Source organism: Mus caroli, chromosome 15 (assembly GCF_900094665.2).
Source record: "Mus caroli chromosome 15, CAROLI_EIJ_v1.1, whole genome shotgun sequence".
Lineage (NCBI taxonomy): Eukaryota > Metazoa > Chordata > Mammalia > Rodentia > Muridae > Mus > Mus caroli.
Window position 1 is genome coordinate 5,572,413 of NC_034584.1, and position 13,265 is coordinate 5,585,677.

Consider the following 13,265-nt stretch of genomic DNA (forward strand, 5'->3'; position numbering starts at 1 on the left):
AAAAAATTTAAAAAAAAATGAGGTCCTGCCTGTTAGTGATTCCTGTAGATGGGGAAATTTATTACCCGTGCTTGGCAAACCCTTCTTTCTCTCCTCACTGATGTACATTTTAGAATTTATTAATTTATCGTTCAGACTTTGTTTTGCCAGGTCTGCTCTCAGCCTAGACTTCCTGACTAGAGCACTCGGACTTGGTGATGAGAGTGAAGTTTCCAGGTGTCACTAGGAGTCATGTCTTCTCACTGCCCTGGGGCAACTTGAAAGGAATTTTACCATTTTGTAATTCTTGGTTACATTTTGATTTATAGATTTTATTTTATTTTTAAATATGTCTATGTATGTCTGTGTGGGATAGATTCATGTGAATTCACGGCAATCCTAGTCAGAAAAGGGTGTCAGGTCCCCTGGAACTAGAATTACAGATGGTTATGAGCCATCCTGCGCGGGTGCTGGGAACTGAACTGGGGTCCTCTGTGAGAGTAACTACAGGCCGTCTCTACCTTCGCTAGTGCTCATTTTTAATTTGTCTTCTGCATTAATCTGTGACTTTCTTGAAGTTCATCTTTACATTCTTTTTCAGAGGGGAAAGGTCCTGTAGGGATCGGCTTTCTCAGTTCTTTTGTTTAAGGATATCCTATGTGCTCCAGAATGCAGTTGGATTTCACACAGTCCACAGTTTGATTCCGCAGAATAACATTGCTGTTGCTGGCTTATCACACTTTGAGAAATAAGGAAACAATCCTAACATGACTTATCTGAAGTTAGCAGTTAAGTAATTTCGAGGATCCCACTCTACAGTGGGGAGTAGCCAGGGTCGAGGTCCCCACTCTACAGTGGGGAGTAGCCAGGGTCGAGGTCCCCACTCTACAGTGGGGAGTAGCCAGGGTGATTGGAAGCAGAACTTTGTTATCGTTCCTAGTTTCATCATACTGTGGAAACATTGGTGTAATTCTGACGTATGAAGGCTGACTGTGGACCATGGTTTGTTCAGTCCTTTTTTGTTGTTGTTGTTATTGAAAGTACAGACAATTCCAGGCAGAAATGAACTATAGCGTTGGAATTTAGAAAACTGGTCTCTGAAGTTTGGCGTTTAGTGACACTCTGACTCTTGTCTCCCATACCCATTTCCTCTGCACGCTGTGCCACCTGAACATCACAGGTCTGAAGGTCACCTATGCCTGCCTGTGCGATACACACATTCCTTCCCGGAAGCCTTACGGAAGTTCTCTCGTGGTGAGTTCAGGTAGGAAGTTCTTATTCTTCATATTTGATCCTTTAATTAATTAATATGTGGTATTGACATTGTTCAAAAAGAAGACAAGCAGAAAACTGGGGCACTTCATAGTTAACAAAAGCAGCCGTAAAAATTCCAGGGGCCAGTCCCAGGCCTCGCCTTACCTTCTCCTAGTTCAGTTAGAACTAAGTAGAGAGGACTACGGGACAAATGTTACTTGGCCCGTAATTGCAAATGAAGATTTTAGTCCTTCAGCGAGAGTGACCCTACCCCGCTTTTCCTTAGTCTTATTATTAATACATGTTCTTAGCATTTACAAGAGATAGTTAAGGCTGGTTGGTAAAACTGAAGGTTCAGTTTTGTATTTGTAGCTTTATGTAGTAATGGCTGAAGGATTGTGTGTGTAATCAAATCAGGCTGAGTTCCTTCCTAGTATCTGTGTTAGCTGTGAAGTGTGTATTTAGCAGTGGCATGGGAATGTGTTTCACAGAGCTGGAGATGTGGGTGGAGGGAGTGCTTGCCGTGACAGCACGGGGACCCCAGTGGTGACCTCTGAGCACCCACTTTTACCAGATTATGGCTTATGCCTCTGTGGAGTAATAGCTCACATTTGCCACTTCTTAATCTCTTTTCCTCCCCCTCCTCCTCCTCTTCTTCCTCCTCCTCCTCTTCCTTTTCCTCCTCCTCTTTTTCTTCAAAACAAACACCATTTTGAAATTGTGGGGGACTTGGATCTCACACACTCACCGTAACGAGGTGCTGTTTGCCTTCTGTGGTAGATTGTGCTGAGCAAACGCGTGCTTTTGTCTAGCTCTTAGGGATTTAGTGGGTTATTATTAAGATTAAAATTCAGATTACCTTGTAGGTTTTATCTAAGCTTAGACATTACCAACAACTGGAAAGAGATGTAAGTATCCATACACATCTTTCAGTAGGGACCTGTGGGCTTTAGGTGTTTGTGCTATAATTTATCCACGGAATAAATATCTTTTGCTTTTCTTTTTCTTTTTCTCTTTTCTTTTTTCCTTTTTCTTTTCCTCTTCCTTCCTTCCTTTCTTCCTTTCTTCCTTTCTTTCTTTCTTTCTTTCTTTCTTTCTTTCTTTCTTTCTTTCTTTCTTTCTTTCTTTCTTTCTTTCTTTCGTAGGGTCTCCCTATGTAGGTCTGGCTGTCCTGGAACTAGCTATGTAGACTAGGCTGGCCTTGAACTCACAGAGTTCTGCTTACCTCTGCCTCTCTAGTGCTGGTATTAAAGACATGTGGACCCACTGTGCTCAGTCTAGAATTAGCTTCTCATATACATCTTTCAGTTTGCTGAGACTATCATAATGTCTAATTCTTGCCTAAGTGTGTTTGATTTTACCATAACCTCCCTTTTCTTCACTTTCAGGTGGTTGTGGAGGCAGCGGATCAGGTTATATCTGGAAGGGACTGGCATAAACCCCACTCCCGTGGACCTTCACGAACAGCAGCTGAGCTTGAATCAGCACAGCCGAGCCTTTAACATTGAAAGAACGCACGATGAAAGTAGGTGGCCAGAGCCAGCCTGGAGCGGGCGCTGTTTGATTCCTAAGTTCTGAAACAGTAATTTACATTTCATTTGCTTTTAGTGTCACTAATAACTCCGAAAAAAATACTTTTTGCTGGCTTAATCTTGTTGTGGTTATTGTTGTTGTTCTTATAATTAGACTCTAAAAAATTAGACCACGTTTTAAGATGAGCTGTTGTAGGACAGCTTTGAGAAGTGGTTGATGAGGGATGAATTATCAGTACCTGGTGGGACAGTTGACACTTAGGGTAAGACCTTGCCACGTCCAGAGGGAAGCAGTAGAAACTGGATGAGCAGTGTGCAGGCGCTCTCTTCCGCAGGCGCTTCTGTCGCCTGCTTTAGAGGGGTTTTTGCTAGGATGTACTTTTAGTAGGTGACTTTCTAAAGATACTGAAAGCCGTTTTAAGGCGTGTGCTTGATGTCTACTTCAAATTCTCTTCATGATAGCAGGAAACACTGCCTAGAAAGTTTGCATTTGGGTTTTAAATACAGAAATAGGTTTGAGATTATATTTGATGATTTAGCTTTTCATTTAGGAGGAGACCAGAGGGAGCCCTTTACATCTTTGCACTTAAATGATGCAACTTTAAGCTAGTGGCGTTTTTTGCCATATGTAGTGTGTGACCTGTCCTTGCCTGGTTGGTCTTGTCACATGTTATAAAAAATAATTTATTTTTATTACCAGTTCACCTTTAAAGGGAGAAGAGATGTGAACTCGTTTTCTTTTTAAGTTTTAATTTTCTTAGTAATTATTATTGGCAAACACTAGGTAGGCAGAGGCAGTCAGGTCTCTTTGAGTTTGAGGTCTTCTACAAAGTGAATCCCAGGATAGCCAGAGCTTTATAAAAGAGAGGCCTGTGTCTTAGTGAGGGTTGCTACTGCTGTGAAGAGACACCATGATCAGAGCCACTCCTTCATAGGAAGGAAAGCAATTAATTAGGCCATGTTGTAGAAATTATTTAAGTTCTGCACCCGGTTTTCTACACCTTTGTTTATTGAGTTCCTGGATAAACACATACACACACACAGCCCTTTATATTTTTAATAACCTTAAGCAGCACAAGAGCTGGGCAGATGCCTACCCTCCATGCTGTTAGAATCTGCTTTCTTATTGATAATCCTGAATTATTACTTAGCTAGTTACTATGTTTCATCTGGGCTGCTCTTAATCCCAGTTGGCCAGCCCACAGGACCATGTTTTCTTTACTTCTAACTCGTGGCAGCTTCTCCTTCACCCCAAGCCTGTGAAACCTAAACCCCACCTATGTCTCTTCTGCCCAGTTACTGACTGTTAATTTACCAACCAGAAACAATATTTGGGGGCAGGATCACTCAGCATCTACATGTGGACTCTCTTGTCTCTGGGGCATCCTGACTTGGGGGCTCATAATAAGCATAAGAATACAAGCAGCATTAGGCCAACCCACTATATTTCCCCCTTTCTTGTCCAGTTAAGAAGGTTTTCTCTTAGAGTAAAACAATACATAGTAGGAACTATTTTGGAACAATTATGAAAATTATTACGACTTACCTTTAAAAGTTCAGTCTGTATTGTGTAACTTAGATGAGGTACTTGACTGTCCTATCGCAATGAGTTTACAACGCTGTACTTAAATCATCTTCTAATTTAACTTGTACTTCCACCCTAAAATCATCTTTTCAAGTCTAGAACGTCTTCAGTGCTAAACAACTTAAGTTTAACTATGAGCCTATAACTGTCTTCAACCCCGTCAGAGATCTGAGAAGGGATTAAATATTACCTGAGTGTGCAGGAAGAACAAAGGCACAAGCTTCCAAAACTACAGACATGACAGAGACAGTGACTGCCTAGACAGTCCCCAACATTCGTTACACCATTGGAGCATCTATCTTACAGTTCAGAGGTTTAGTCCGTGACAGAAAACATGGCAGAGTCCAGGCAGGCATGGAGCTGGGCAGGGAGCTGAGAGCTCTACATCTTGGTCCACAGGCGGTAGAAGGAGATTGTGTATACTACTGGGCATACCTTGAACACAGGAGACCTCAAAGCCGGCCCCCACAGTGATGCACTTCCTCCACCAGGGCCACACCTACTTATAGTAACACTCCCACTGGACCAAGCATTCAAGCACAAGAGTCAGTGGGGGCCACACCTATTCAAACCAACGCACTCTGTGTCTAAAACAAAACAAAGCAGACTCCTAAAAAACCCGAAATGCGAAAAATACTATATCCAGTGTAATAAACATGTGCGCAGACTTACGTAATGTGCAGGTCAGAGGTCGTGCTGGTGAGGGTGTGGCTCATTAGTGTATTCAGTGTCTAATGAGAGTTCATCTCTACTGCTGTGTGACAAATTACTCCATCCTTTAGCATTTTAGGCGTACATATTTATAACCTCACAGGATGTGAAGGTCATAATCCAGGGACATTTCAACTCTTAGTCCTGGTTTAGAGTTCCTCGGGAGGTAACACTTGAGCTGCCAAGCACAACAGCAGCGCTTGCAGATGTCACTTGCTGTTTCTCGCAGACCGCTTCAGTTCCAGCCACCCCACAGTGCAGTGTGTGAGCTGAGGGGGAGGGCAGAGACATGTATAGCGAGATAGAAGTGCAGTGTCTTTTCTAACCAAGTCTCAGAAGTGGGTACACGACCAGAGCGTCTGTGCTGCACCTGTTGGCTGTGGAACCCACTTCTGCTGTGACATAATGGAAGGGCATGAATCCTGGGTGGCAGGAGTTACTAGAGACGAGCTGCCCACCATACTGGGATGGACTCAGTAAGTGTTGACTTCGGGGACGTGTGTGAGAAAGGGACAAGAGAACTTTTGCCATAATGTCTATCCTGTGAGAGACACTTGACTCCAGTCCTGCTGCTGATGACAAGATGGGGGGAGAGGATGGGCTGGGGGGNGGGGGGTGGAGGGGAGGCATGGGGCTGGCATTTTCAGTTGAAAACTGATAAAGGACAAAAAGTAAAGGGACCTCTTTACAGGTGACAAGATCAAGTTTAATCCCCAGTACTGAGAGTGCTCGCAGGCTTTTCTATTGCAGTGACGGAGAACACTTACTTAATGGTATAGATTAAATAAAAGATGGGGACTTTTACAGATCTTGAAGGAAGATGTGCTGATGTTTTTCTAATGTTGATATTCTAAAAATACTTTTGAGGTTTCTCCAATTGAAAAAACACTGCTGTCTCCCTTCCTCCCCTCCCCTCCCCTCCCGTCCCGTCCCGNNTCCCCTCCTCTCTCCTCCCCTCTCCTCCCCACCCCTTCCCTCTTCCCTTCCTTTTCTCTCCTTAAAATTTTTTCTGTTGAAAGATGAGAACATTTTTCCTTTCCTTCCTCCACACCTTCACTTCTGCCCCTTCCTTGTTATCTTTTAAATTCATGGCTTCATTTTTCATTAATGGTTGTTATGTGCACATATGTATATATAGAGATGCATTCCTATATATGGCCTTCTCAGTCTGCATGCTACTTGCATGTGTGTTTTCAGCAGATCACTTGGTATTGATAACCAGCTGCTGTGTTTGTTCCTGGCTAAGAGCCCTTTGCTCTCAGCATCCCTTGGTGGCCTCTAGTTCTCTGTGGAGGCTTGGGGTATCGTGGGCTTTTCCTTGTTCACCTCGTAATGTCTGTAGTTGTCCCTGTTTAGTTCAGTTCACGCAGCCATGTTAGCAAGGCTTTGTGGTGTAGCTTCTGACATTGCTAGATCTTTCTGGGTTGGTCACCAGCATGAGCCACGCAGGTAATTGTGACCTAAGTGCAAGGTGTGCTTAGTCTGTTTCTTCTCTAATGTCTTCCAGGTGGAACTTCAGAGTACTTTTTTGGAGAGACAGAAGTGTGATTTGTTGATATAGGCCAGGTGACTTAGGTTTTATCTTTTGAGCAATTCAGGATGACTGTGTTAGTTATAGAACACAACGGTTTTAAAGCTGTAGAGTTTTATTAACTTTTTATTTTAATAGTTCTGTAATTCACTGCTCTCTCACTTTCTGCTGCAGGGTCGGAGGCGTCAGGACCTCAGCTTCTGCCGGTGAGAGCGCTCAATGAAGTCTTCATTGGGGAGAGCCTGTCATCCAGGTACCTTGGAGCTCATGATCCTGAACGTGGAATTCAGTAATTCCTACAACCTGCCTTGTAGAAATAATGATTCAAGTAGTAGAAACTAATTACTTAATAAAATTCTCTCCAAAGCCATAGTGCATACTGATAAGTATAGAAATAGAATATTGTGTGAGAAAAAGTTTGTGAAATGTGAAATTGAACAGCTCTTTGAGTCCTTGCTGCACTGCTCTCCAAGGCCTTTATCAGAGTGAGGATGTCTAAAGGCCTGGGGAGCCAGGCGCTAGGTGTACACTTGCAGGCAATTGCTAGGTAGTCTGTATCAACATTGCTTTTCTAAAACTGAATGCAGTTGCACATTCTTATAGCCCAGCTGCTCCAGAGGCCCCAACAGTCTTGTTAGAGCCTAGGCCATGGAGCTCGAGGCCATGGCTTGGGCAACAGTGCTAACCTATCCTCCTCCTGCCTCTCTTCACCCTCCTTCTTCCCCTCCCTGTCCTCTCCCCGTCACAACATAGTGAAAACATCTCTCTCTATCTATCTCTCTCTCTCTCTCTCTCTCTCTCTCTCTCTCTCACACACACACACACACACACACACACACGACAAATTTTTCTCTTAGGACAGAAAAATGTCCCTACTTGGTGTTTTTAAAGCTGATTTGCTTATTTGCTCATTTATCCATAGGATCCAGTTATGAATCACATATTCCATTTCACTGTTGTGACCGTATGCTTATACAATTAATAATTCCTTAGTCTTACTCACTTTTGTCATTGTGGCACTTATTCTTTTGACTAGTCTGAGCCAGTTGATTGCAGGACATCCCTTATTTTATGTCTGCATATGCTTCATAAGGTGTTTTTGATCCTGCTTTGTAGTTGTTCCATAAGGCAAGTGTATGACAGTTGAAGGTTAATGCCTTGATCAAGGGCTGGAGATAATCTCAGTGGCAGAGTGCTTGCCTTGCATGACTGAAGGTTTAATTCACAGTAGTGCATGCACATGCACGTGCACAAATAGATATAACTATTGCTAACAAAATTAATTTAATGTAAAAACAGAGTATCTACTCTATTACTGATAAATGTGTTTTTTAAATACCAACATTTTTTACCAATCTCTAAAACAACATGGTTGCTCCCTGTAAAATAACCACCATTAAATAAAGTCAGTCCCACTGTAGCACACTGCATGTAGTTTCCCCATTTTATACATTGTATGAACTAGGTGTAGACTGGAGCTGAGTTCATCTCCTACCACGTTGTTACCAGAACCACACAACTCTGTGTGAGCCGTGCCACTGAGTCCCTAGTTGTAACTTATGGACCATTGCTAGTTCTCCTAATTGCAGGTTATATCCTTTCATAAGGAGTTAATGAGGAGAGAGATTTGCTTACTAAAAGTGACTTCTACATTCCAGATAGTACTAAGTAAATGGTTTTATTATAAATCCAGTTTACATTAAAATGGTAATGACTAAGGGGGCAGAATAATTTAAAAAATCCTTTTGAATTATTGTGGTTAGTTTATTGTATGTAATATTAATTCAATAATAATATAGTGTGCTGAGGTGAGGGGGCTGTGATCGGGATGTAAGGTGAATAAATAAATAAACTAATGGAAAGGAAAGAATATATTGGTAGCCTGTTATGTAGCATGTATAAGTCACTAGGGAAACAAAGATACATATGAAGAAGGTAATATTAACATTTTGGAGGTTAGTACAAACATTGAAAATTTTAGAATATTGTTTCAAGAAATAAAGTATTTACAGAGAATTTATGAAATACTTAAGTGACAACATGTATTTATTTTAACATAGTAAGAAATGTGATCTGTCCATTCAGAAAGTTTTATCTCATGCTGCATGTCATATTTCACACAATATAGAGATGATAGATTTGTGATTATAGGAGAGAGGAAAAGACGAGAAAGGCACCCGACAGCATCTGTTAAATTAAAAAATTCTGTGAGTCCATGTTTCCTGTGGGAAGCCATTTTGGGCTTACTTGGCTGTGTTTGCAGAGGTGTGGTTAGCTGCAGAGAGCTGCTGCCTGTATGGCTGCATTCCTGGTGTCTACTGTACAAGAGGAGGGAAATTGACCCCAGATGACAGACTCTGGGTCAGTGGAGTCTCCCAGGGCGATGGCTGCTGCTGCTGCTGCTTTCTCTCTTGAGGCTCTCTGTAGATCTTCAGTACCATAAGCAAGCAGTGATTCCCTTTGGAGGTGGTTGAACACGTGTGACTAGTATGAAGGCTTTAGGGCTTATTTTTAAAACCTCTGACTAGACCCTTAGGCAGAAAGAACACGGACACAATAAGTTTCTGCTGTCTGTCAAGCTGTGTGTATTGTAATCTGTTACTTAGTGCTCACAGCAGATCTGGAGGAAGGTGGCTGTATTTATCAGTGAGAGCGGTGAGTTCCAGAAGGGTCAGATAATTTGCGTAGATCTCATAATTATTTAGAGACAAAACTGTCCCTTGAGCCTGTTATTCCTGCTCCCTGAGCTGTGGTGAGGCTATACTGTGCTCCGGAACCTTGTGCGCTTTGCTTGGAAGATGTGGAGGGCAGCAGTGTTTTTTTTTCCTGCCTCAGTCTTAATGTCCTCAGATGGAAGAACATTTTAAAAGCCCATGTGTTTTCTTTTCTGTCTGTTCTAACCTAGAATGCCTTATTGTTGGGCTGTAGCAGTGGACAATTTAAGAAGAAATATACCCAATCTAAAGGGACTGTGAGTTTTTTTTTTTTTTTTGCTGCTTTAAAAATAATTTCCCTTGAACAAAAATCGTGTGAATTAACTAATTCCAATTGACCTGCATGTAAAGTGACACTAAATTTCTCACCGTTTGGGCTCTACGCCTCTCCCCTGGCTGCCTTCCCCTCCCACTTACTTCTGATCCTCTCCGCTCTCACTCCTCATTTCCGCTTCCTTCTAGTACAGTAGCAGATGCGGCTGGGATGTGGCTGCCGTGTCTGTGCATAACAAGCATCTAATGTGCTTTTCAGAGGGAAAAATAACTGACCTATGAAATAGATAAAGGTGAATTGTAGGCCTGTTGTCCTTTATAAAGAACGAAAGAAACAAGAAGTTAGGTCACGTAAAACTCATTAGGAACTTGGAGAAGTTGAAGGAGTTAGACTGAGTTGGTCTAGTGTTAGTGTGCAGGTGTGTGTAGTAACCTCTTTTGAAAACCTGTATCTTATTAAGGTTTTAACTTTTTAATTTGCTGAAGAAACAGTCCAGCGTTTGTCCGTGACACCATTATTTGAAGGAAGTTTACATAGTAGGGTTTTACATACTTCAGTCTTTCTGTCATCCACTCTGTGTTTAAAGAATAGCATTATGTTCATTTGATTTCATATTTATGGAATATTCTAAAACATGTCAGCTGTTCAAGAAATGAGACTTCTAAGCCGGGCATGGTGGTGCACACCTTTAATCCCAACACTGGGGAGGCAGAGACAGGCGAATTTCTGAGTTCGAGGCCAGCCTGGTCTAGAGTGAGTTCCAGGACAGCCAGGGCTACACAGAGAAACCCTGTCTCGAAAAAAACAAAAACAAACAAACAAACAAAAAAAGAAATGAGACTTCTGATTTTACTTTTAGTCTTGTCTGCTGGTATAGAGTTGGTTGAAAATTTTCTTTATGGTTTTATCTGTTAGCCCACTACCATTTAAAATGGTCTATTAGCATATGGCTTAAATGAGAATGTCACACAAAGAATTAGGTATAGAGGGGACAGGCACCGAGAAAGGCACCTAAGGATGCGATTGACTGTTTGAATTCTGAAAGGAGGCGCCGCGTTAGGTCCCACGAGAGCAGCACTGATGGAGAGCCGTACGAGGCCTGTCTACAACACTAACCTTGGGATAGGAAGGGGTATGTAGATCAGGAGGCCATGGAGAAAAGCCTACGGGTGTCCTTCTAAGTTTTTCCCACAATCAGGACTGGAATTAGCATGGCAATTGATGTCTATGCCTGCCAAGTCAGATATGTCTTGGTCAAGCTGATTTACTTAAATTTCATGAACTGTGAGGGCCTCACACAGCTCAGTGAACAGAGTTTTCTGCTTTCAATCCCTAGGGCTTCCTACTATGAAATTTCAGTTGATGACGGCCCATGGGAGAAGCAGAAGAGCTCAGGGCTCAATTTGTGCACTGGGACAGGATCAAAGGCCTGGTGAGTAGCGTGGGCTGCTCCCTGTCAAGGTGTGCGGACCTCTTTCAGCAACAGAATGTACGTTCTATCCTATGTGGGTGTGTCCGCTGTCCTCTAGTGTGCAGGACAGCAGTTTGTGGATCCGCAGTTTAAAGCTCACCTTCCTGTCTGCAGGGTTTTCCGTCTTCCATGCATCGTTTGCCTCCGCCACGAATTACCCAGACTCCTCCTCTAGAGGAAAAACATTACTCTCTCCTTCTTGCCGCCTTTTGCTCTCCCCTCCGCACACATCACTTCAGATCCTTGCCGTTCCCAAATCGGTACCAGCTTTCTCAGCCTCTGCTGCTGCCACTTGGGTCTGGGCATCATGGTTTTTTAGTGGCTATTTGTGCCTGGCCTCCTTTTCTCCTTCATTGTCTGCTTTAACACTGGCCGGTGCTGTGTACAGACTGCTTGCTCTGACACGCACACCCTGGCAAGTGTTGCCATTGCCGACATTGTCCTCTTTCTCCGGGCCCTCACCCTCACCCTGCCCATCAGAGGTCTGCAGACACCGCAGCCTGCTTGTCATTCTCTGCACACACCTTTCTCTCCTTTAGCCTTTGCTTTTGTTCAATTCATCTTCTTGCTCTGGATTTCTGAATACTTTCCATTCAGTGTGAAAGCGTCCAGCCTTCAAGTGCAGTTCTCTGTAGGCAGTCGTCCTTAACCTTCTTTCAAAAGCACAATGGTGGCGCCCTTCATCCTTCAGCACCTTCTCACTGGCAGAGCTGGCAGAGCTGGCAGAGCTGGCAGAGCACGGTTACTAGGCTAACATGCGATGCCTTGGACATTTTCAAGGGTTTGAAAGGGTGCCTAGTGTTTTTGTTTTCCTCTTGTTCAAGTTTTGTGTGTTAGCAGGGTATAGTGCCTACTACGTATTTATTCAGATCTTTCTTAAATAAATGGATGCTCTCAAAACCAGCATACACAGTGTCAGTTTAGTTCTTAGCTGTGTGCTGTGGCGAGCACTTGAGAGGCCGAGGTAAGAGGGTGATAGTTTGAAGCTACATAGTAAGACTCTGCCTCAAAATAAAATAAAATAAGATAAACTCTCCTGTCAAATGTCACTCTTAGGTTGGGCTTGTGTGATGTCACTTGTTGCTGCTGTGTCATAGGCATCGCTTCACTGTTTTCATGAGCCAGGATGATTGACAGGATGGCTCTGTGGATGAAGCACTTGTTACCAAGCTCACCACGACCAGAGTTTAGTTCCCCAGGGCTCGCGTGGTGCAAGAAGAGAACTCCCAAACGTTACTCCCTGACTTCTATGTGCGTGGCAATATGTGTGCGCTTCCCATCTCCCATCCCATCCCCCAGAATTGTAAAAATTATATCATCTGATAAAATGCAAAACTAGTTTTTAACCGTCTCCTAAGTGTGACAATGACCAGGCTTCACTGATCATGGAAATATTTTTTCAACGGAAAATGGTAATAAGCACATCTTTGGAGGTCCACAGTGAGAATTAGAAATGGTTCCCGGGACTCTTTCCCTTTTCTTTCACAGCATTCTCTGTAAGAAAGGGCATATTATTGTCATTTGAGTATAGGGTGGGAGTTAGGTGAGCTTAATAAACCACTTAGTAGTTTCACCATATGACAGGAAGGATTAGGATTCTGTTTCTTTATCTTGTTTTATGATTCTTGAGGGAGAAAAAGAAGTTTATCTGAAAAAGAAGGATTTTGTTTTGAATATGAATTGTATGGGGATGTGAGACTCAGGGTAAGCTATAAAAACTCCAGGTAAGAGAAAACCCCCGGTCTCAGTGGTTTAACAGCTCATTAAAGTCCAGTGTGGGCATTCCTAGTGGACAGGTAGCTAGCTCTCCTTTAGTAGCGATGCAGAGAGGAAGGCTCCTGCCATGCTGTGGCTCTGCTGCTTTCCGACTCGGTGACTAAGGTCACTATGCTGAGCTGCAGGAGAGGCACTAGGGACTGTCCCCGTGGGGGCTGGTGAGCCAGCCTTGAGGGCATTGTTCACTTGGATTCCCTGAGGTACTTAGTGGCGAGGTTACATAGTGAGGGGGAGCTGAACTCTGAAATCTAACATGTATATGGGCTGAAAGTGTTTGAAGAAAGCTCATCTTTGTATGTCCAGACATTTCCCACTGGAGTACGACTAGGAATTGCAGTTAGCCAGTGATTGCCCTTTCTCATCGGTCCGGTTAATGTCAGACACGTTTGTACCCCGTAGACTGGCATCAGATAGCTGTTGCTTCTTTTTTTTTTTTTT

At 43.1% G+C, this 13,265-nt stretch overlaps 1 protein-coding gene across 2 annotated transcripts in view; it reads left to right on the plus strand.

Moving 5' to 3' along the window:
* The window catches only part of Nadk2 (NAD kinase 2, mitochondrial), a 40,523-nt gene that overhangs the window by 19,800 nt on the left and 7,458 nt on the right, over positions 1 to 13,265 (plus strand). Inside the window, exons 5-9 of one of the 2 annotated variants that reach the window (XM_021183622.2) lie at positions 1,160 to 1,243; positions 2,622 to 2,758; positions 6,767 to 6,845; positions 9,498 to 9,563; positions 10,917 to 11,012. In XM_021183622.2, the coding sequence (XP_021039281.1) occupies positions 1,160 to 1,243; positions 2,622 to 2,758; positions 6,767 to 6,845; positions 9,498 to 9,563; positions 10,917 to 11,012 (462 nt within the window). The remainder of the gene's footprint in view (positions 1 to 1,159; positions 1,244 to 2,621; positions 2,759 to 6,766; positions 6,846 to 9,497; positions 9,564 to 10,916; positions 11,013 to 13,265) is intronic. The other variant, XM_021183623.2, reaches the window with a different exon arrangement.